The sequence below is a fragment of the Tachypleus tridentatus genome, chromosome 3 (assembly GCF_004210375.1).
Source record: "Tachypleus tridentatus isolate NWPU-2018 chromosome 3, ASM421037v1, whole genome shotgun sequence".
NCBI lineage: Eukaryota > Metazoa > Arthropoda > Merostomata > Xiphosura > Limulidae > Tachypleus > Tachypleus tridentatus.
Genome location: NC_134827.1, coordinates 54,602,739 through 54,628,755, shown reverse-complemented (window position 1 = coordinate 54,628,755; position 26,017 = coordinate 54,602,739). Strand labels below are relative to the sequence as shown.

The 26,017-nt window shown below is 30.5% G+C and overlaps 1 protein-coding gene across 2 annotated transcripts; it reads right to left on the bottom strand.

The window, feature by feature from the left end:
• Positions 1 to 4,219: 4,219 nt before the first annotated feature.
• Positions 4,220 to 25,933, bottom strand: LOC143246887 (uncharacterized). Of its 2 annotated transcripts, none has more exons than XM_076494141.1 (14): positions 25,566 to 25,933; positions 25,073 to 25,165; positions 23,186 to 23,267; positions 22,620 to 22,805; positions 20,889 to 20,935; positions 11,117 to 11,172; positions 10,664 to 10,754; positions 9,790 to 9,898; positions 9,289 to 9,400; positions 8,813 to 8,930; positions 7,565 to 7,985; positions 6,900 to 7,017; positions 5,911 to 6,021; positions 4,220 to 4,980 (listed from the first exon to the last, which is right to left on the bottom strand). In XM_076494141.1, the coding sequence occupies exons 1-14, from the start codon at positions 25,916 to 25,918 to the stop codon at positions 4,586 to 4,588; spliced, it is 2,292 nt and encodes a 763-aa protein (XP_076350256.1). In that variant the 5' UTR covers positions 25,919 to 25,933; the 3' UTR covers positions 4,220 to 4,585. The 2 variants fall into 2 exon arrangements, with proteins under 2 accessions (XP_076350256.1, XP_076350257.1); XM_076494142.1 differs by having other exon boundaries at positions 22,620 to 22,796.
• Between the last annotated feature and the right edge of the window lie 84 nt (positions 25,934 to 26,017).

Sequence of the window (26,017 nt, the reverse complement as noted above, 5' to 3'; positions counted from 1 at the left end):
TAACTTTAAATACATTGACATTACGAGCTGATACGAGCTTTAAATATTATATTTTTGTCTTTTGTTTAGCAGACAAAAAGCATAAATCATTTGTTATTACAACAATACTAAAAACCACTTTTAGATTTTGTATCCTACATATATATAATTAAAAACCTCAAGTTCTTTTTTGTAAACAAATTTAACTAACAGTAAGAAATTACCATGGATTAATTTAACAACTAATTACTCATACAAATTATATTAATAATAATAACCTTCACAAATTGGACAAACACATAATGCTACTTATCATAACTGGTGACATTTATACAAAGATATGTTTCATACTTAAAAATCAACATACTGTTATAAACCAGCATACCCAATAATTTGGATAAAATCATGTTATGCTACATGGTTTTTCATTTCCACATTGTGGACCCAGTATTAAACCTGAGGGCTTATAACACTAAAGCATTTGGGGACGATTGACTCATCCAGTGAACAGTGTAAATGGACTATTATGTAACTTGCACAGAAAATCTGGACCCCAGCATGATTTTAACCACAATTATTAGGCCTAAACACAGTGAATGTTAAAGCCTCAAATTACTGGATGCTTCAGTGTTACATTAGTCTGAGTGGTGAAGAGAGATGTGGGGTACCATCAAGGTTGTATTTTTCTCAGAAAGAGGAGATAACCAAATGTGAATTTAAAAACAAACATTTAATTACTTAGTTTTAAAACAAAGAAATTAAATTGTATGAGGAACTTTTCACTCCCGTTATTAAGTTTAGGGAAATAACATTGATCTACTGGAGATTCAACAGGATATTATAAAGTAATCCCAAATATTCAGAGTTTGAGAAAAAGAGACACTGAACATGAGTGGATAAAAACATTCAAACTTGCAAACAGTCAGAATGAAGTACATATGATACTTTTTACTGTATTGTTAATTTCTCAAGAACATATAATGCTTAATAATTGTTTTAAAGTCGTGGGTTAAACTTTAAGAGAATATGACAATTAATGAAGGTAGGATTTGAACTTCTGCCTTAAGACACTTGAAGTTCAGGGACCTGAGTAACATGTGACACAGTATTCAAAATTTTGTCTGTCATTCTCACTGAAATATTAGGAACGTCATAACGATGAGATGTTGTCAAACCTGTGAAGGACACTGGTATTGCTAATGCAACAACACAGCAGTATCCCAAAAAAGCTACATATACTCAGAATAAGTGCGATAACAAAACCAGAGTTGAACGCCTTAATCAACCTGGTCAGGCCGGGCCAATGATAAAAGCATTTGCACAAGGTATTGACTCGTAATTTTGAAAGATAAAATTGCTACAGTGATCCTTTTAATTTGTTTATTAAATATATCTCTTTCACATCAGTGTAGCAATTACTTTCTGACTTAAGTATGAAACATTTTATTACAGGTATTGATTTAAAGAGAAACAAGGTTTGATGTACCGTATATTTCTTGTTCAGGAGTTTTTCTTCACCTTGATATTAAATGACACATTACTTACTTACGTATTAATGACAGAGAAATATTTTAACTGTTTGTTCTGTAACAAACAGTAAACCATGAGTAATTACACTTAATTTACATGTTCTCTGTAAAACAGTATATATTACAGTTACTGTTATTTACAAGGTAAACTTACTGAATTGTCTGTATTATATAAGCCACCATTTACCACAGTGAGCCTTGAATGTTTATTTTAGGCGTTATAAGCCTCATCTGACCCTCTGAGCCATTGGGACTGTACAAGTGGTTAGGGGGCACTCATCCTGCAACCTGAGGGTCCAGTGTTTATATTCTCGTAACTGAACACGTTTGCCATTTCAGCTAGGGTAGTGTGTGTTATAATTACAGTCAATCCTGCTATATGTTGGCATTAGGTATGGCTTACTAACTGCCTTCTATTTAGTCTAGCACTGCTAAATTAGGGCCAGCTAGCATCCACAGTCCTCAAGTAGTTTGCACGAAATTCAACAAACATACAGGTATTTGAAATTGAAATAAACAATTTTCTTGGAATTGTTTTTCTCAAGGGCTACAATAAACCTGAAATTATAAAAGTCGAATATAACAAGGAATCAAAATTTATTTTGTCTGATAAATAGTTTCTCTTTGGGGTGATACAGGGCAGCTAGTTAGACTGCTACTGAAACTGATAAAATGAAGGATAAATTTTATAATTTAATTTCAGATATACAAGTTGGGAGATCTTCATACTCAAACTGTCCAGGTTTTTTCCTCACTTTACTGAACCTCAACAGTAAGTCTTTGGACTTATTGCAACTAAAAATTTAGTTTCAATACTGCTGTGCTGACCAATCAATACAAGTTGTCCTTTCTTTCAAACCTGTGACCGAAATATCATTCTTCCGTATAATAAAACATTAAACCTGATTGTACGTGTTAATCAAATGTCGATAAATATGTTCAGAAAGAGCAGTATATTTGCTTACTCATGCCACAAGAAACTGGATTTCAATACTGTGATTGTGTAGATTGGTTCCAAGCAAACATAATAAATCATAAATAAACTACAGAAATAATAACGATAATTTCATTTTATATGAAGATGAAGGGTAGATGACATGATCTTTTTAAATATGCAAATCAGTAGTCACGTGATCACTATTTTTTTTATGTTTCCCTCTCATAACCGAGACCTTATGAGTGTTTTAAACATTTACAAAAGTTACTTGAGTTTTTAATCCACTTAAAAATATTTCAAATTTAAGTTTACAATGACAGTTGTGATTAAGAATTTTGTATCAATTTCTATGTGGATGGAAACATCTACTTTTGCCATTACATAATTTAATTAATGGCTTTTGAAGTGTAGAAACTGGGGGATCACAAGAATGGTTACTTGTATATTACTACAATTTAGATTCTTCCAACAAAACTATACACAAGTTCTAATAACTTTGAGCTATAATGTTTCATCACTCCACTTTCCAGTTAAACCAACTTTTCATCAGCCAAGCTAGCTCGATAAGTAGATGCTATTAGTTGGCAAGTTTGTATCATTCTCATTAACGACTCAACCCCTAAATGTTGTCTTTTTGTTGGCCTCTTGTTGTGTGTTTTTCTCAGTAAACTTCTCAGCAGTTCCACAGTAATCATTTTCTTTGACCGAGTACAACAGAATTGACTTTATTACACTGATGAACATGAGTAAGAATAAAAGGACAGATTTAGAAGCAGGTTTAAATAGTACTCTAAATGTTTTTATCACCACAAAGACTTAATGCAACTGGAAACAAAACAGAGGCTCACTTTATTTTTGAGTTTGTTACGTATTTCTTTATGGAAGATTCTAGAAAGTTTTACTTATGCACAGTCATAATAATTTAATATTACTCAACAAACATTAAACTTGCAAGAGTATTCAAACCTACCATTTGTCATCTGTTAGTGATGTATACTCTGTACTACCTTGTGTTATATTTTTAACAGTATTGGTTAATTGCACTTTTATTAAAACTGTGGACAAATAAAGTGACACTGAGCTGTTAATTTTTATCTGTAACAGTGTACTGCACCTGTAACAGATTATGTACTCACTGTAGGGGCCTGGCATAGCCAGGTGGATAAGGCACTTGACTCTTAACCCGAGGGTCTCGGGTTCGAATCCCCGTCACACCAAACTTGCTCGCCCTTTCAGCTGTGGGAGCATTATAATGTGTCCATCAAACCCACTATTCGTTGGTAAAAGAGTAGCCCAAGAGTTAGCGGTGGGTGGTGATGACTAGCTGCCTTCCCTCTAGTCTTACACTGCTAAATTAGGGGCGGCTAGCACAGGTAGCCCTTGTGTAGCTTTGCACAAAATTCGAAACAAACAAACCTGCTATTATAGGGTTTCTGAAATGTATCTCCATAACACCTTCTGTGAAAACTTTGCAACGTTTTACAAAAAAAAACAAAAAAACAGATAGGAACTTGAAATGAGACACTATAATCTTATTTACCCATTAAATACCTGTAACAAAAACTATCTAATTTACTTTTATCTGATACCGTACTATACGCTTTAACCAAGAATGTATCAATTAGCATCACCTTCAAGAGAGAGAGAATACTGACTACAAATTTTAACCTAGTCTGTTTTATCTGCCATTTTTATCAAAAGTCTGTTTACTTTTACTTCACTAATTATAATTTTTATTCTTTGCTCTAGAAAGTACAAGATGTTTTAAATATCATTTTGATATTTGAAGTTAGAACTGTAAGACTTTATTGAAAATATTACAATTGATAAACAGATCTCACACAAATAAAATAAAATAAACAAGTTTAGTGTAACGTACAAAAGAAAGTCATCAATGTACATTTAACTTGAAAAGTTTTCTTAAAACTTTAATCTTCAGGTTCACCAATGTTAAATACAAGAAATTTAACTTGAAGTTATTACAGACTAGAAGATAAAGGATTACACTATATAAAGATACTGCAAAAATGGATCATTTGTATCTGACTTACAACTGGTTTTAGATCAGATAGAAATAATCCATTTTAATTTGAACACTTTATACACTCTCAATGCTGGTTATAGTAAAGAAATGTCAAATTCAGGGTGTTCTGACTTTTTTAAAGTTTTCCAACCTATCAACATCTCTGTTATCGAGGGAATCAAGAAATGGTACAGATGGTAATGTCACTGAAGAGAGAAGGTCCTCGACATCAAGTATGTCTGGTAGCGACAATAAACTGTGCGATGTAAGCTGTACACTAACGGGTTCTTGTCGAGGCTCTGAACATGACCCATTGGTTTCTTTTACGCCTGGGTCTTGGTCCAGTTCAGAAGTGTCCTCACCAGTAGACTCTTTGAACGGTGACTTTGACTTTTTTCTAATGGCCATGTTTGAGTCAAAAATTTGCAGCAAATCATGAAGAGAGTTTTGAATGGCATTAGCTGGACTTAAAGCGTCTTCTGTTTTCTGACCAGTATTATTAACCCTTTTGTCTGTAAGAAAATAAACTATGTTTAGACACTTGTTAAACTCAGCAATTAAATACAATTCAATATATATTCATATGGGACTCCACTGAAAGAAAAGTCAAGTCTTACACTGATAAGAAGTTTGAAATGGAAATGAAACCCACAAACGTCAACATATTTTATTACTTAACGAGAAAAGGATTTTTGTACAAAATGTGTCCAATGTTAATCATACATTTGGTTTGCACTGGCTGTCACTTAAATGCCTCCAAAGCCAGATGGGCAAACACTTTTGGTGTGACAAGGAATCGACCCCTTGACCCTTAAGATTATGAGTCAAGTGTCCCAACCACCTGGCCATGCTGGACCTAGAAACAGTTTTTGTGCATCTATAAGATTTCCTTGCTTTACAATAAACTCGGATGCTACACACAGAAATTTACTTCTGTATGGAACTACAGTTATGTTAGATAAAGTCAACCAGTTCAGTTCAACTTTGAGTAAGTTTTTAAAATGTCCTTCATAAAATACACATTTATATACAGGGGTTAAAAACCGGGCAATACAAGTTGAAAATCATCCAAGAAACTACAACACAAGGATGGTTTACAAAATAATAGCACAGGAAGTACTGTTTAACTTCTTAAGAATCATTAAAAATAATCTTTGGTAAAATACACATTTATTGATATTTTCAAGTAGAACCTCTGATAATTAATTCAAAAATACAACAAGTTTCACAGTTAGAAAGGTGTAATTTTAATTTTTTTTTTTTAAATCCATGGCACTGGATTATCACCAGGAGAAAGTTAGGTCTGAAAGACATTTTTTTTTTTTCAGTTTAAGTTGTACCTAAAGATGACTTTATACTAAAGGATGAAATACCGTAATCACTAAAACCAGAACCTGCCAGCTGTGAAAGTTGTTGTTTAGTAAACATGATAATATATTTACCTTCTGACACGACTGCAAGTGTTTTATCAACTGAAATCAAGTTCTGTAGACCAGTTTGTTGACTACTTGGTGTTCGACAGAGCTTTTCTTTCGATTTAAAAGCCTTTTGTCCTTCAGGGATATAAGAGAAACATTAGTATGTGAACTCTAGGTTTCAATACTAGACTAACAACATTTACACGTACACATATAAACAGGTAAAACAGTTCTGGGTTTCACAATGTTTGTATATTGTCTGTCTTTGAATAAAATAATATTTACTTTCCAACTAAATCTCAAAATCTTGTGGAATCCAATGTCCTGTTATTCAGTACTAACAAAATACAATACAAGGTTGAGGGGACCACCATAACTCCCAGAGGAAAGAACCAAGATACCCAATATTCTAAACCCTTACTAAGTCAACCACAAAGATGTGCACCTATATATTATTATTCATCCATGTGCATCTTTTTAATGAGGTAAGCTGGCAAGAAAAAACATGTAAAAAAGAAGTGGTTCCTTATATAACAACTTCTAATATATGGAGAAGCCATTTTGGTAACAATGCTTCCCACGATGACTATTGTATCATGTTTCTTAGCAATAAGACTTAATATTGTTTTTAAGAGACTATGTATTACCTTTATAAATAAACTTTATCCTGCTAAAATAAGTTCAAAATACACACATCTACATTGTCATCTAGAGTAAGTCAAACTTAATAATTTGAGCAAAGCCAGGTACTTTTGCCGGTTATATATATACAAATTGTCACTGGCTTTAGAAAAGATTCCCGAGACTGGTGTTTTTATGAACTTTCAATAAATATAAACTGGTTTGTTCTTTCATACACTAATAGAACTGTGTAGTAACTTTCAGTTACATTAGGTGACACACTTGGGTAATTAAAATTTATTACACTGTTCTATAAGTTTATGAAAAAACAAACCAGTTTATATTTATTAAACCAAAATATGAATACGTCCTATAAATTCCAAGTAACCTACCAAAAATGTTCCAGCTGTGTACATCTCCGTCGAGCTGTGGCGACATCTCCAGCAGCATTTCATCCGGTGTTTCGGTGTCATCACTTGGGATTGTGTTGTCCACAATTAAATTTACTACCTAGGAGATAAGATATGCAGGACTATTTCAGATAAGAAAAGACAGCTACAGTAAAGAAGATTATACATTACAATTTCAAGAAGTTGTTTACAGTGTGTCACTTTTTTTTTTTTACTAAAATAGCTAGGGTCTGTATTTTGCTGTTATATAACTTTTCATTTCTGGCTTAGTATTTGTTGTAATAACTACATTAAATGTTAATGAAATTATTACATCTATTTTTTTAAACCTCTGTATGAAAGCTTTAATCTGTTCAGTGCCGTAGACGAGATAACTCATCCAAGCCGATCGGTAACACAATGTCACGGACGAGTTAATTCGTTCTCAATAATACCTACCTTCAACGCTAGATGTCAGCACCATACATGCATTTGATCTACTTGCAAATTTTTTCACTTTCGATCCAAAATGGCGTCACGAAAAACGTTACAAAATGAAGAAGCATTAGAGTTGTATTGTAGCAGCTGAAATACTTGACAGTCAACAGGTTAATATTTGGTGGGGGGGTGGGAAGCTATGGGTAACGTTTCATACTTTAATTACTCACTCTTTCTGACAATTTTTCTTTTGCCACTTCGAATCTATCCCTCTTTGAAGGAATAGCTTTTTTCATGATTCTTTGGTTGGTTTTTGAAACCGAACTTTTGGGCGAAGTTGAATACAGTTCTTTAGCAGCTGATACTGAATTATTAAAAGTCTGTTTGTCCAATTTCCTGGAAATAGTGGACTTCCTCAGTGGCTTACCAGATGGTAAATATTTTCTAATGGTGGATGGAGGTTTTGATATGTTACTACTTTTGTCATTGGTATACAAGAAATCACTTGTCTTGTTGTTGCCTGGCAGAAATCCACGGAGAGGACTGACAGTGGGAGAAGATTTGCCCATAGAAAGGTTAGAAGATGCGTGTTGGATTCTGGTCTGCTGCTTTTGTCCAATCTGTTTAAGTACAACAGTGGGAACTTCCAAGCTATAAAATAAAGCATAATATATTTAATTTAAAAATTAAATATGTATTTACTGAAAGATATTTAATTGTAAATAACCAAATTTGTACCAGATCAGTTATTGCATGATAATATTGCAGATGTTAAAAACATTAGCTGCAGTTCCAATAAAACAACAGATTATAATAATTTCCTTCATAAACTGATTAATATATCCTTCCAAAATTTTCAAATAATTATTTACAACCTTTAGAACTTTAATTTAATTGGAAATTACAATTCCTAAACTATTTGGAAGTAATTTTCCAAGAAATACAGTGTGGTACTGTTTACATGTGTTCTATTCTTTCTCGAGTGGAGCATCCGTCACAAATGATTACTCCATTCTTTTGCACCTAGAGAAAACCACAAAACCAACTATGTCTCTAAATCCAGGTTAGTGGACACAACCTGATGGCATCAGTATGTACAAGTAATTTACAATAATGGACATTTGTTAAGGTGTTGTGTTTTATTCACTACTAATAATGTACATGTCTAGTTATTAGATGTGATAATTAAATATCAAAACCAAACAAACTGCTTGCATTCCACCTCTGTATGATGTATATTTTATTTGGTTCAATCTTTCAAGCACCACTGATTAACTAGTCTGTTGAAGAAGGATTAGCAGATCATGGAATACATTAAGCTTCTGTACTTTCACCATTTCTTCACTGAAATTCATGTTTTCATGAAGAAAAGAAACTAAATAAATACAAATGGATATTGACAAACATCTGATTATTATTGACTTTCAGGGATCTTCTGAACAGTGCTGTATGAAATAAAGTAAGAAGAGCAAACAGACCTGTAATGTTCTGTGGCAACATCGCTAAAACAGGACTGAGGAGTTGACAGAGGATCATAAAGAAGTGGGCTTTTTCCTCGAACAAATTTTCGTTTGTTTACCTGTTCTGGCGTGAGACCTAGAATAAATACATTGTATAAATTGACACACAGTTGTAACAGTTAAAAAAAAAAAAACATAGCTATAAGACAAGTAGAACAATGTACACACCAACATCCATCGTTTTGATGACTCAAAAGATTACATTCAGTCAGTTAAAAACCAAAGCAGTTCCAGATTCACTATCAAATCCTTTGTTTATATTAATTTTGTAACTTTTATTGAAGTAACGTTCAAAGAGGTGTTTCAAACAAAACATTTCTGACATACAAATGTGTTTTTTAAAACAGAGTTAGAAAGACACTTGGAACCTTTAAAAAACATTTATTTAGAATTAAGTCTCCTAAAGAAAAAAAACCACCTCAGGATAAGCTTACCACTTGGTGGAGTAAGATGTAATGGTTTTACTCCAATAAGAGAATTTAAGGAGTTACCAGAAGGAGAAAAAGATGGAGCAGGAGCCCCTGGCAGCAGCTGCAAAGATGTTCCCTGAATATAAAAACAACAGTTAAAAAGTTTTTATTAGAATTTAACAAAGATAAAAACTACAAAGTTGATGTGGGGAAACTACAATAAAACAATCTCTACAGCAAAATTAAAACATAAATTCACAAATTCAGACATTTAACTCACAGAATGAAATGCGCATCATGTTCACAAGATGAAAGATAAATATCTACTTTTCAATGGTCGTCTGAGAAATTCTTAACACAGAAAATAAATACTGAAGATTTTATAGAAAAGAAACTTTATATCATGAAGTTCCAAACATAACCCTCGGTGGACTCAAATTACATTCACTTGTTTATTATGAATATATAACCTCAGATAGAACAGAACCCAATCAAATGGAGTTAAGAAATTAGTACCTATCTTACCTGAACCCTAAATGGAGATGAGTACTCTTTCATATTTTCTGTTAATTTTTGGTGCAACTGTTTACATGACTGATGGACGCGAGGTATTATTTCCTGTTTAAACTTATCGCTGGAAGCATGAGGGAAGAAAAAAATGTACCAAAGAATTAGACAAATAATACATGATTCATGTCATAAAGAATGAGGTGAGCACTAAGATGCTGAAAACATTATAAACCACAACACCTCATCTTCATTACAAATTTACCAAACAGTAATCCATCAGAAGCTGTGGTATCTAAATGTAAATCTTATTCTCACCAAAAAATTGGTAAATGATGACATCCTTAGCAGATGATACATCTGTTTAGTGCTTGGCAATCAGAGTTCGACAAGCCATTCTTATGAGACTTAAAACACTTGGAACAATTGAAAATAACAATTAGAAACAGTTTTAATTGGTTGATTGTTTCTGTGAATCATGACATCACATAAGCTGAAAAGCTTTTATTTTATTTTTTATTAAAAACTGCAATACGAAATAATGTCATAGTTTTCATTACTTGGACAGTTGGTAACAAAAACCAGCAACAATCTGGAACAATAAAACTCAATGTACTGATTATTTTCATAATTATAACCAGTTTTCAGAAGTAACCAATTAATAACCCATTTCTACTGTTGAACTAAGTGAGATGGAAAATTAAGACACTGATAGTTTATTAAATCCCACCAAATGGAGCATCTACTGTTGTGAGGAAAAAGTCAGATGGAAATCCTTGTGTTAACTTGTTTATCTTCCTAGACTATTTCCAGTAACTTATTGTATTTTTTACCTACATGTAACCAACTTTCCAAATAAATCTTAATTTTAAAGTCACATTCATTTCCTCACCTAAAACACTTCATTTGTGTCCACACTGCAGAATACATTGTCGATCTCTCGTTAAGAGTGACGACTAGACCACTAAGATCGGGAAGTTTACCTATAACATCAGTAAACATTTTTATACACTGGGTAAATTGTTGAGGATAATCACTCAGCAACATTCAAGTGAAAATTTAATAATGTTTAATAAGCAAAATTATATAACTGAAATGACAAAATTGTGCTAAAGCCCTGTGAATGTGTCAAAGTGTTGTTAAAATAAATTAGGTTAACTTTTGGTTAAACCAAAAACTGCATATACAGAATTGGAATGAAAAACTAAGTTAACAAGAATGTTCAACTTAAACATCTGTAAAATGTGAAAAATTATAATTTAAAACCAAAACTAACATTGACTGTAGACTGAAGAACTTACATGTATAAATTAAAACCAAACAAAAGCCATCTTTTCATACTTACCTTTATACAACTGTTCCAGATATCTATGAAGACATGCATTCCAAACATGTATGAAACTGAAAGAAGAAAAGGAAAGTAAAAAAACCTAAACCCCATTTAATAAATAACCTGTATGATAAAAATTTGTAAGGGATTTTGTGTTTTGTTTTTCTCTGTTTGGCAATGAAGTCAAGATAAATGACTTTTACAAAACTGTTTTTTTGAAGACTGAAAATACAAAAACACTTTAAAACTAAAAAGTATAAGCTATAATATATATACATAAAACAGATTTGTGTGCTTGTCTGGCATTTTGATGTCACAAGTTATCCTGAGGAACTGGTTGAGCAAATTTTAATGAAATGTGGTTAAGAAACCCTGTTTGTAATATTTTGACATCCATTATTACATTTTACACTTGGCATCTACTCCAACTTACTTTTAATCTTATGTAAAACTAAATTCATTTCTGTCTTAAGATAACCTAAAATCACTTAGCAAACTTTATCATATGGCTACGTCTTTATAATTCCCATAAAAAAACAGTCAAACTTTATCATATGGCTACGTCTTTATAATTCCCATAAAAAAACAGTCAAACTTTATCATATGGCTACGTCTTTATAATTCCCATAAAAAAACAGTCAAACTTTATCATATGGCTACGTCTTTATAATTCCCATAAAAAAACAGTCAAACTTTATCATATGGCTACGTCTTTATAATTCCCATAAAAAAACAGTCAAACTTTATCATATGGCTACGTCTTTATAATTCCCATAAAAAAAACAGTCAAACTTTATCATATGGCTACGTCTTTATAATTCCCATAAAAAAAACAGTCAAACTTTATCATATGGCTACGTCTTTATAATTCCCATAAAAAAACAGTCAAACTTTATCATATGGCTACGTCTTTATAATTCCCATAAAAAAACAGTCAAACTTTATCATATGGCTACGTCTTTATAATTCCCATAAAAAAACAGTCAAACTTTATCATATGGCTACGTCTTTATAATTCCCATAAAAAAACAGTCAAACTTTATCATATGGCTACGTCTTTATAATTCCCATAAAAAAACAGTCAAACTTTATCATATGGCTACGTCTTTATAATTCCCATAAAAAAACAGTCAAACTTTATCATATGGCTACGTCTTTATAATTCCCATAAAAAAACAGTCAAACTTTATCATATGGCTACGTCTTTATAATTCCCATAAAAAAACAGTCAAACTTTATCATATGGCTACGTCTTTATAATTCCCATAAAAAAAACAGTCAAACTTTATCATATGGCTACGTCTTTATAATTCCCATAAAAAAAACAGTCAAACTTTATCATATGGCTACGTCTTTATAATTCCCATAAAAAAACAGTCAAACTTTATCATATGGCTACGTCTTTATAATTCCCATAAAAAAACAGTCAAACTTTATCATATGGCTACGTCTTTATAATTCCCATAAAAAAAACAGTCAAACTTTATCATATGGCTACGTCTTTATAATTCCCATAAAAAAAACAGTCAAACTTTATCATATGGCTACGTCTTTATAATTCCCATAAAAAAAACAGTCAAACTTTATCATATGGCTACGTCTTTATAATTCCCATAAAAAAAACAGTCAAACTTTATCATATGGCTACGTCTTTATAATTCCCATAAAAAAACAGTCAAACTTTATCATATGGCTACGTCTTTATAATTCCCATAAAAAAACAGTCAAACTTTATCATATGGCTACGTCTTTATAATTCCCATAAAAAAACAGTCAAACTTTATCATATATCAAACTTTATCATATGTATACGTCTTTATAATTCCCATAAAAAAACAGTCAAACTTTATCATATGGCTACGTCTTTATAATTCCCATAAAAAAACAGTCAAACTTTATCATATGGCTACGTCTTTATAATTCCCATAAAAAAACAGTCAAACTTTATCATATGGCTACGTCTTTATAATTCCCATAAAAAAAACAGTCAAACTTTATCATATGGCTACGTCTTTATAATTCCCATAAAAAAACAGTCAAACTTTATCATATGGCTACGTCTTTATAATTCCCATAAAAAAAACAGTCAAACTTTATCATATGGCTACGTCTTTATAATTCCCATAAAAAAAACAGTCAAACTTTATCATATGGCTACGTCTTTATAATTCCCATAAAAAAACAGTCAAACTTTATCATATGGCTACGTCTTTATAATTCCCATAAAAAAAACAGTCAAACTTTATCATATGGCTACGTCTTTATAATTCCCATAAAAAAAACAGTCAAACTTTATCATATGGCTACGTCTTTATAATTCCCATAAAAAAAACAGTCAAACTTTATCATATGGCTACGTCTTTATAATTCCCATAAAAAAACAGTCAAACTTTATCATATGGCTACGTCTTTATAATTCCCATAAAAAAAACAGTCAAACTTTATCATATGGCTACGTCTTTATAATTCCCATAAAAAAACAGTCAAACTTTATCATATGGCTACGTCTTTATAATTCCCATAAAAAAACAGTCAAACTTTATCATATGGCTACGTCTTTATAATTCCCATAAAAAAAACAGTCAAACTTTATCATATGGCTACGTCTTTATAATTCCCATAAAAAAAACAGTCAAACTTTATCATATAATTCCTTTATAATTCCCATAAAAAAACAGTCAAACTTTATCATATGGCTACGTCTTTATAATTCCCATAAAAAAACAGTCAAACTTTATCATATGGCTACGTCTTTATAATTCCCATAAAAAAACAGTCAAACTTTATCATATGGCTACGTCTTTATAATTCCCATAAAAAAACAGTCAAACTTTATCATATGGCTACGTCTTTATAATTCCCATAAAAAAACAGTCAAACTTTATCATATGGCTACGTCTTTATAATTCCCATAAAAAAAACAGTCAAACTTTATCATATGGCTACGTCTTTATAATTCCCATAAAAAAAACAGTCAAACTTTATCATATGGCTACGTCTTTATAATTCCCATAAAAAAACAGTCAAACTTTATCATATGGCTACGTCTTTATAATTCCCATAAAAAAACAGTCAAACTTTATCATATGGCTACGTCTTTATAATTCCCATAAAAAAACAGTCAAACTTTATCATATGGCTACGTCTTTATAATTCCCATAAAAAAACAGTCAAACTTTATCATATGGCTACGTCTTTATAATTCCCATAAAAAAACAGTCAAACTTTATCATATGGCTACGTCTTTATAATTCCCATAAAAAAACAGTCAAACTTTATCATATGGCTACGTCTTTATAATTCCCATAAAAAAACAGTCAAACTTTATCATATGGCTACGTCTTTATAATTCCCATAAAAAAACAGTCAAACTTTATCATATGGCTACGTCTTTATAATTCCCATAAAAAAACAGTCAAACTTTATCATATGGCTACGTCTTTATAATTCCCATAAAAAAACAGTCAAACTTTATCATATGGCTACGTCTTTATAATTCCCATAAAAAAACAGTCAAACTTTATCATATGGCTACGTCTTTATAATTCCCATAAAAAAACAGTCAAACTTTATCATATGGCTACGTCTTTATAATTCCCATAAAAAAACAGTCAAACTTTATCATATGGCTACGTCTTTATAATTCCCATAAAAAAACAGTCAAACTTTATCATATGGCTACGTCTTTATAATTCCCATAAAAAAACAGTCAAACTTTATCATATGGCTACGTCTTTATAATTCCCATAAAAAAACAGTCAAACTTTATAATTCCCATAAAAAAAACAGTCAAACTTTATCATATGGCTACGTCTTTATAATTCCCATAAAAAAACAGTCAAACTTTATCATATGGCTACGTCTTTATAATTCCCATAAAAAAACAGTCAAACTTTATCATATGGCTACGTCTTTATAATTCCCATAAAAAAACAGTCAAACTTTATCATATGGCTACGTCTTTATAATTCCCATAAAAAAAACAGTCAAACTTTATCATATGGTTACGTCTTTATAATTCCCATAAAAAAACAGTCAAACTTTATCATATGGCTACGTCTTTATAATTCCCATAAAAAAACAGTCAAACTTTATCATATGGCTACGTCTTTATAATTCCCATAAAAAAACAGTCAAACTTTATCATATATACGCTCTTTATACGTCTTTATAATTCCCATAAAAAAACAGTCAAACTTTATCATATGGCTACGCCTTTATAATTCCCATAAAAAAACAGTCAAACTTTATCATATGGCTACGTCTTTATAATTCCCATAAAAAAAACAGTCAAACTTTATCATATAAAAAAAAACAGTACTTTACGTCTTTATAATTCCCATAAAAAAAAACAGTCAAACTTTATCATATGGCTACGTCTTTATAATTCCCATAAAAAAACAGTCAAACTTTATCATATGGCTACGTCTTTATAATTCCCATAAAAAAACAGTCAAACTTTATCATATGGCTACGTCTTTATAATTCCCATAAAAAAAAAACAGTCAAACTTTATCATATGGCTTACGCCTTTATAATTCCCATAAAAAAACAGTCAAACTTTATCATATGGCTTACGTCTTTATAATTCCCATAAAAAAACAGTCAAACTTTATCATATGGCTACGTCTTTATAATTCCCATAAAAAAACAGTCAAACTTTATCATATGTATTACGTCTTTATAATTCCCATAAAAAAAACAGTCAAACTTTATCATATGGCTACGTCTTTATAATTCCCATAAAAAAACAGTCAAACTTTATCATATGGCTACGTCTTTATAATTCCCATAAAAAAAACAGTCAAACTTTATCATATGGCTACGTCTTTATAATTCCCATAAAAAAACAGTCAAACTTTATCATATATTACGTCTTTATAATTCCCATAAAAAAAAACAGTCAAACTTTATCATATGGCTACGTCTTTATAATTCCCATAAAAAAAACAGTCAAACTTTATCATATGGCTTACGTCTTTATAATTCCCATAAAAAAAACAGTCAAACTTTATCATATGGCTACGTCTTTATAATTCCCATAAAAAAAACAGTCAAACTTTATCATATATTACGTCTTTATAATTCCCATAAAAAAAACAGTCAAACTTTATCATATGGTTACGTCTTTATAATTCCCATAAAAAAAACAGTCAAACTTTATCATATGGCTACGTCTTTATAATTCCCATAAAAAAACAGTCAAACTTTATCATATGGCTACGTCTTTATAATTCCCATAAAAAAACAGTCAAACTTTATCATATGGCTACGTCTTTATAATTCCCATAAAAAAAACAGTCAAACTTTATCATATGGCTTACGTCTTTATAATTCCCATAAAAAAACAGTCAAACTTTATCATATGGCTACGTCTTTATAATTCCCATAAAAAAACAGTCAAACTTTATCATATGGCTACGCCTTTATAATTCCCATAAAAAAACAGTCAAACTTTATCATATGGCTACGTCTTTATAATTCCCATAAAAAAACAGTCAAACTTTATCATATGGCTACGTCTTTATAATTCCCATAAAAAAAACAGTCAAACTTTATCATATATTACGTCTTTATAATTCCCATAAAAAAAACAGTCAAACTTTATCATATGGCTACGTCTTTATAATTCCCATAAAAAAACAGTCAAACTTTATCATATGGCTACGTCTTTATAATTCCCATAAAAAAAACAGTCAAACTTTATCATATGGCTGTCTTTATAATTCCCATAAAAAAACAGTCAAACTTTATTACGCCTTTATAATTCCCATAAAAAAACAGTCAAACTTTATCATATGGCTACGTCTTTATAATTCCCATAAAAAAACAGTCAAACTTTATCATATACGTCTTTATAATTCCCATAAAAAAAACAGTCAAACTTTATCATATGGCTACGCCTTTATAATTCCCATAAAAAAACAGTCAAACTTTATCATATGGCTACGTCTTTATAATTCCCATAAAAAAACAGTCAAACTTTATCATATGGCTACGTCTTTATAATTCCCATAAAAAAAACAGTCAAACTTTATCATATGGTTACGTCAAACTTTATCTTTATAATTCCCATAAAAAAAACAGTCAAACTTTATCATATGGCTACGTCTTTATAATTCCCATAAAAAAAACAGTCAAACTTTATCATATGGCTACGTCTTTATAATTCCCATAAAAAAAACAGTCAAACTTTATCATATGGCTACGTCTTTATAATTCCCATAAAAAAACAGTCAAACTTTATCATATGGCTACGTCTTTATAATTCCCATAAAAAAAACAGTCAAACTTTATCATATATTACGTCTTTATAATTCCCATAAAAAAAACAGTCAAACTTTATCATATGGCTACGCCTTTATAATTCCCATAAAAAAACAGTCAAACTTTATCATATGGCTACGTCTTTATAATTCCCATAAAAAAAACAGTCAAACTTTATCATATGGCTACGTCTTTATAATTCCCAAAAAAAAAAACAGTCAAACTTTATCATATGGCTTACGTCTTTATAATTCCCATAAAAAAACAGTCAAACTTTATCATATGGCTACGTCTTTATAATTCCCATAAAAAAAACAGTCAAACTTTATCATATGGCTACGTCTTTATAATTCCCATAAAAAAACAGTCAAACTTTATCATATGGCTACGCCTTTATAATTCCCATAAAAAAACAGTCAAACTTTATCATATGGCTACGTCTTTATAATTCCCATAAAAAAACAGTCAAACTTTATCATATGGCTACGTCTTTATAATTCCCATAAAAAAAACAGTCAAACTTTATCATATGGCTACGCCTTTATAATTCCCATAAAAAAACAGTCAAACTTTATCATATGGCTACGCCTTTATAATTCCCATAAAAAAACAGTCAAACTTTATCATATGGCTACGTCTTTATAATTCCCATAAAAAAACAGTCAAACTTTATCATATGGCTACGTCTTTATAATTCCCATAAAAAAACAGTCAAACTTTATCATATGGCTACGTCTTTATAATTCCCATAAAAAAAAAAACAGTCAAACTTTATCATATGGCTACGTCTTTATAATTCCCATAAAAAAACAGTCAAACTTTATCATATGGCTACGTCTTTATAATTCCCATAAAAAAACAGTCAAACTTTATCATATGGCTACGTCTTTATAATTCCCATAAAAAAACAGTCAAACTTTATCATATGGCTACGTCTTTATAATTCCCATAAAAAAACAGTCAAACTTTATCATATGGCTACGTCTTTATAATTCCCATAAAAAAACAGTCAAACTTTATCATATGGCTACGTCTTTATAATTCCCATAAAAAAAACAGTCAAACTTTATCATATGGCTACGTCTTTATAATTCCCATAAAAAAACAGTCAAACTTTATCATATATGCTACGTCTTTATAATTCCCATAAAAAAACAGTCAAACTTTATCATATGGCTACGTCTTTATAATTCCCATAAAAAAACAGTCAAACTTTATCATATGGCTACGTCTTTATAATTCCCATAAAAAAAACAGTCAAACTTTATCATATGGCTACGTCTTTATAATTCCCATAAAAAAAACAGTCAAACTTTATCATATGGCTACGTCTTTATAATTCCCATAAAAAAACAGTCAAACTTTATCATATGGCTACGTCTTTATAATTCCCATAAAAAAACAGTCAAACTTTATCATATGGCTACGTCTTTATAATTCCCATAAAAAAAACAGTCAAACTTTATCATATGGCTACGTCTTTATAATTCCCATAAAAAAAACAGTCAAACTTTATCATATGGCTACGTCTTTATAATTCCCATAAAAAAACAGTCAAACTTTATCATATGGCTACGTCTTTATAATTCCCATAAAAAAACAGTCAAACTTTATCATATGGCTACGTCTTTATAATTCCCATAAAAAAAACAGTCAAACTTTATCATATGGCTACGTCTTTATAATTCCCATAAAAAAAACAGTCAAACTTTATCATATGGCTACGTCTTTATAATTCCCATAAAAAAAAACAGTCAAACTTTATCATATGGCTACGTCTTTATAATTCCCATAAAAAAACAGTCAAACTTTATCATATGGCTACGTCTTTATAATTCCCATAAAAAAACAGTCAAACTTTATCATATATACGTCTTTATAATTCCCATAAAAAAACAGTCAAACTTTATCATATGGCTACGTCTTTATAATTCCCATAAAAAAAACAGTCAAACTTTATCATATATATTACGTCTTTATAATTCCCATAAAAAAAACAGTCAAACTTTATCATATGGCTACGTCTTTATAATTCCCATAAAAAAACAGTCAAACTTTATCATATGGCTACGTCTTTATAATTCCCATAAAAAAACAGTCAAACTTTATCATATGGCTACGTCTTTATAATTCCCATAAAAAAAACAGTCAAACTTTATCATATGCTACGCTTTATAATTCCCATAAAAAAACAGTCAAACTTTATAATTCCTTTATAATAAAAAAAACAGTCAAACTTTATCATATGGCTACGTCTTTATAATTCCCATAAAAAAAACAGTCAAACTTTATCATATGGCTCGTCTTTATAATTCCCATAAAAAAACAGTCAAACTTTATCATAATTCGCCTTTATAATTCCCATAAAAAAACAGTCAAACTTTATCATATGGCTACGTCTTTATAATTCCCATAAAAAAACAGTCAAACTTTATCATATGGCTACGTCTTTATAATTCCCATAAAAAAACAGTCAAACTTTATCATATGGCTACGTCTTTATAATTCCCATAAAAAAAACAGTCAAACTTTATCATATGGCTACGTCTTTATAATTCCCATAAAAAAACAGTCAAACTTTATCATATGGCTCGTCTTTATAATTCCCATAAAAAAACAGTCAAACTTTATCATATGGCTACGTCTTTATAATTCCCATAAAAAAACAGTCAAACTTTATCATATGGCTACGTCTTTATAATTCCCATAAAAAAACAGTCAAACTTTATCATATGGCTACGTCTTTATAATTCCCATAAAAAAACAGTCAAACTTTATCATATGGCTACGTCTTTATAATTCCCATAAAAAAACAGTCAAACTTTATCATATGGCTACGTCTTTATAATTCCCATAAAAAAACAGTCAAACTTTATCATATGGCTACGTCTTTATAATTCCCATAAAAAAACAGTCAAACTTTATCATATGGCTACGTCTTTATAATTCCCATAAAAAAAACAGTCAAACTTTATCATATGGCTACGTCTTTATAATTCCCATAAAAAAACAGTCAAACTTTATCATATGGCTACGTCTTTATAATTCCCATAAAAAAACAGTCAAACTTTATCATATGGCTACGTCTTTATAATTCCCATAAAAAAACAGTCAAACTTTATCATATGGCTACGTCTTTATAATTCCCATAAAAAAACAGTCAAACTTTATCATATATAATTCCCATAAAAAAACAGTCTTTATAATTCCCATAAAAAAACAGTCAAACTTTATCATATGGCTACGTCTTTATAATTCCCATAAAAAAACAGTCATATTTTATCATATGGCTACGTCTTTATAATTCCTATAAAAACAGTCATATTTTTCATATGGCTACATTTTATTCTCCTATATAGTTTCTAAACAACTAAGTAAGATATTACGTTATAAAAACCTGAATAACTTAAACACACAATATGCAAGTTTGCACGTTACCACGGTCAGTAAATGTTTTAAACAATATGACATACAAAAAACAACAACATACAAACATGATTTCATATCACTACTAACTTACTTTTCAACATCAAGCTGGCCATCTTTATACACACTCAAAACATTTCTCTGTCAAAGATATATAAATATATAAAACATTAATACAAATTTTCTCTTAATTTTATACCTAAAGGTGGGTGGCTGGAAGATTAGCTGTTTAATCCATAAAGTTCTTTGTTGCAATATGTATAACATTTTATTTGAATGTTTAAATCTAAGTATGATATAAATTAACTTGTAACATACAAAACAAGTCCTGACATAAGATTAGTCTAAGGTTTGAAAATCCATAAACATAATCTCCAAAACACTTAATTGTTATTGTTTATTTGCAAATTAATTACATAATCCCAGTCAAAACAGTAGCTAATAACTTCCCTTCCACTGAGCATTGACGTAACAACTTCGTATTGATTGTCTTCACTGAATTTCAGTTCTAAATATTTATTAATAGCTCCCCTTCCACTGAGCATTGAGGTAATAACTTCGGATTGATTGTCTTCACTGAATTTCAGTTCTAAATATTTATGACGATATTTTACACATTTGAGTGTTACTTTTGATTCGATATCTGGAACACGAACAGAAATGTTCATATGTTTGAAGAGCACAAGTACAAATGTCTTTAAATTTAAGGTTAAGTTCAACTTGGACCTTTTATCTCCTGCAAAATTAAAATATCAGAAGCATTAAAGTGGCCATAAATACAGTTATATTTTGTTACCTTTAATGTTATTCTGTGTAGGTAGCACATAACATGCACAATTACTGATTAACCAATTTGTATGAAACGTGAAACTAATTCACAGCACAAGTGGTTTCAGATCTGGTAAGATACCCATCCGCCACCAAGCTGCTGTCACTACACCAACAGGTAGCGTGTTACAGCTGTTGTACCATCATGTAACTTAATGTAGCACCAAAATGTTGGTGTTACATGTGAAGTGACAAGATGAATAACTCTTAATTTCAACATTATGATACAATGTCCCTGACAACGTATATAATTTTTTAATTTAAATGTTTGTGACTGGGAAACTACAAAATTTAATTTTCAATGTTGACAACAGATATGATTATATTCTCTTTCCAATAGTTTTGTTGTTGTTCATGTTCTAAACTTAGTAACAAATGTAACAGAAAGCAGATTTAAATTAACCTTGTTGAGGAAATAAATTTAGACATTTGCAAGCAAAATAATGTGTCAAGATTTACAAACCATCAGGTTAATGTCTGTATAAACACGTGTCCCAAATGGGATTTGATAACATTATAAAGAAAGCTACCTACTCTCTTTAAGGTTGCCACAAATCTCAAACAAACTTCACACAAAAAGCAGTATTTATGGCTAGTTCTTCCTGAATTGTGTTTTGTTAAAACAGGTACAAATATTCATGATGAATTATCTGCTAAAACCCTATTACTGTATTGTACAGATGTACAATACACTTAAGTACAAGTTAAAGCTTTCTAATTTCCATCTAGTTGCAGGTAACTTCAAGAGATCCTGAATAAGAGATCACATGATGTTTAGTTTCGTGCAAGTAACAATCTACGTTCTTACCTCAATCACTTATGTTTTCAAAACAAATTTTGGAAACAATTCTTTGAATAAATAGAAAACTAGAAACACATGCACATAAGAGAATTTATCATAAACAATAAGAAACATGACTGAAAATTAGTATCTAATAACAATGTAAATTTTCGGCTCACTGTTTCCTATAGCATTTATGAAAAGAAAAACAATTACTTTTTGAAGATTTTTTCCCTCTGCATTTACAAGCTCTTTGGAAATGTGAACAGGCATAAAGTTCCCGTCAAGATGATAGGTACGACTTCCTTTTCCTCCACGTACCGAGTTCAGAATTTCCCACTGACGGTCTTCACTCCTTTTGAATTCTTCAAGTTTTTTCCAATATTCTTTAACCTGTGTAAACTTCACTTGTTTTTATTAAAACCAAGAATTAATAAACTAGAATTCTAATCCTTGAACAGAAACAAGAAAAAAATTTGTATAAATGACAACTACACATAAACCTGAAATTACAGAACCATTACAGTATCACAATTATTTTACCTGCCCTAAATTGGCTATAATTGTACAAGTAATTATTTTATATCATTAGAAATAAAGCTAAAGATTAATGAAAAATAATACTCCGAAAACTTTTAATATTCTGGTTGTATTTATTAATATTTATTCTGTCCAATAACAAAATAACACAAGTATTTATTACACAACTGAAGGTAGAGTTTTTACAACAGTATAAACCAAAATTATATATTCCTGACAAACTACCATGTAACACGCTGTACCTGTTGCAACTGTTTCTTGCAATTTTCAGTAAGCTTCAAGAGATAGTTTTCAGGTCCCACAGAATCATCAAATTCAATGTCACTAAGAAATAAGTAAATGAACGTTACTGAATAACCTCTATCTGACAAATAGGAAACAAATAACACAGCAAGGCATCATTCTTGTCCAATATAACAACCTCAGTCGTGACATATTCAGGAGATCAAACCACTTTATAACAATGACAATATGGTAAAACACGTCTAAAAAGGAGCCATGGTAACCTTGAATACACCCGTGGAACTCACTTAAATGAAATGTTTTCCATATTTAGAGCAATAATAGTAAAAATTACAGTTGTTTACAGTTCATTTTACTTGGCTGTTAGAGCTGAGAATAACCCACTTTTGTTTTGAAATCAAATTATCTTGTAGCTGTAAAAATTCTGAGGACTTAAACTGTCACTACTGTAGTCAGAACTTTAAATGGTAATATAATAGTACAAATTACAGTATTAACCCTTAATCTATATAACTTCTCACACATTTTCCATTCAAATACTACAATGTCACATGGTTAGAAAGCTCTTTGTTCAAGGAGCCCAGAATACACATTGACTTTTAAATTCAATTAATATAGTACATAATAGTACAATGTCATTGTTATCATGTGGCAACTGTCTTAGATTTCAGTTTACTTACTTTTCTTTAATGTATCTCACAAACTACTAAAACTGCATGTAATTTCCTAAAAAAAAAAAAAAAAGACATTACATTGAATAATTAATGTTCAATGACCTTTTTAGACTTATTTAATTTACTTAGATCTAAAATATCCATGTGTATTTCATTCAAAAATCATATGCTTATCACATTGCAAACACACATACAGATGTTTCTGTATAGTCAGCAACGTTTGCCTTCATTACAATTTTGGTTCACTTCACAGACTGCTATGAACACTTTTTATCTTTACTCTGGATTTTATTTTCTATTTCAGCAAGTTTCTTTTTTCAACAATTAATTAAAACATATCGTACACTGAAGAGGCATAACAGTTGCATATCCTTTACACTGTTATAAATAACATTAATTTATTGTGCAATTTACAGGAACCTTTATAACATAAAGTAATATCTACAAAAGTTTCTTTGCCGGGGTGTGTAAAATGTTTTACAAATGGACTATGATTTATTAATCTAAAACCATGCCTGCAAAAAACAGCTTAAACGGCTTCTGTGAAAATAAACAAAGGTCACAGAAACTACTATAAATATTTCGTGGATTGTGTCCAGTAGGTCAATACGTCATGACACGTCTCTCATATCGTCAGAATTCCACACAAAGTTTATTTTCTTGGTGACTGAAACATTCAGTGTTAAATATATTATTTCAACAATATAAATCACCCAGTAAGTGAAACGTTTGGTTGAATGAAAATAATAATAAAGCAAGTGTATTGGTTAAAACACTTAACTAACAATAGCTAAACAAATTGAACATCAATAATCTGTTTCATTCTATTAATTCTTTTCTTGTACTTTACTCTCCGTCGTACAGTGGACGTATACAGAGCTATACTTGTAAACCTTAGATATCTTGTCTCTGAATCCGTCGTACAGTGGACGTATACAGAGCTATACTTGTAAACCTTAGATACCTCGTCTCTGAATCCGTCGTACAGTGGACGTATACAGAGCTATACTTGTAAACCTTAGATACCTTGTCTCTGAATCCGTCGTACAGTGGACTTGTACAGAGCTATACTTGTAAACCTTAGATACCTTGTCTCTGAATCCCTCGTACAGTGGACTTGTACAGAGCTATACTTGTAAACCTTAGATACCTTGTCTCTGAATCCGTCGTACAGTGGACTTGTACAGAGCTATACTTGTAAACCTTAGATACCTTGTCTCTGAAACAGTTTTCTGCTCTTTTCGGATTTCTTCTTCCAGTTCTTGGATTCTTCTTTTAAGTTCTCGATTTTTTGTAACTAATTGCCTGAAATGCCAAAAAACATTCTGTAAAAGTACTAAGTCTAAAAACATTAATGTTATGATAAATTTGAAATATCCGTGAAAGTCTTATTAAACCAAATTCTAATTTTGATATATTTTTTATATACGTAAAGAAAATATTAATACTGAAGTATATATATATATATATAGAACAAAATCAAAGGGAAGGACGACGTGAAAAACAGCAAATTCAAGTCAAAACAAAAAGCTGCACCACTTGAAAGGATCCCCAGGATACAGATATGTGAATTTTTTTGGCTTGTTTTTTTTTATAATAAACTATTTTTTAATATATATTGTTTTTTGGTATACCTTTAATACTATACAGTTACAGAAATTCAAATTACTGCATACTTAAAAGAATAACAGTTGTAAACACCTACTGTGCATACGTGTTCCAAGATCTGTGTAAAAATATAGCAGTTTCTTGGTTTTTCACAAACTGCTGCATTGCTACCTGGGTTGAGACTTTGAAAAATTTCACTGATATTCCTAACAGTGCTTTGTCCTTCTCCGAGATATGGGGATAGCATTTCAGGTCTTTGTCAGTACTGTTGGCTTTTGTTACTTTCCAAAGAACGTAGCATGAGAAAGATAGATAAAGCCAACAGAAGCGATCACCTCCAGGAGATAAGAAGAGTGAAGGACCAAACCTTATAAAGTTAGCTTCCGAATCCTCCTTAACATTTGGAAAGAGCAAATATCTTATTCGTATGTTACGACTTACTTTATACATTAGCAGTTCTTAGATAATTATAAATAATTTCATTCAAACCATGAACAAAGGAAAAAAAAATATGCTAGCAAGATTCAGATGTATTTTCAATATTTTATT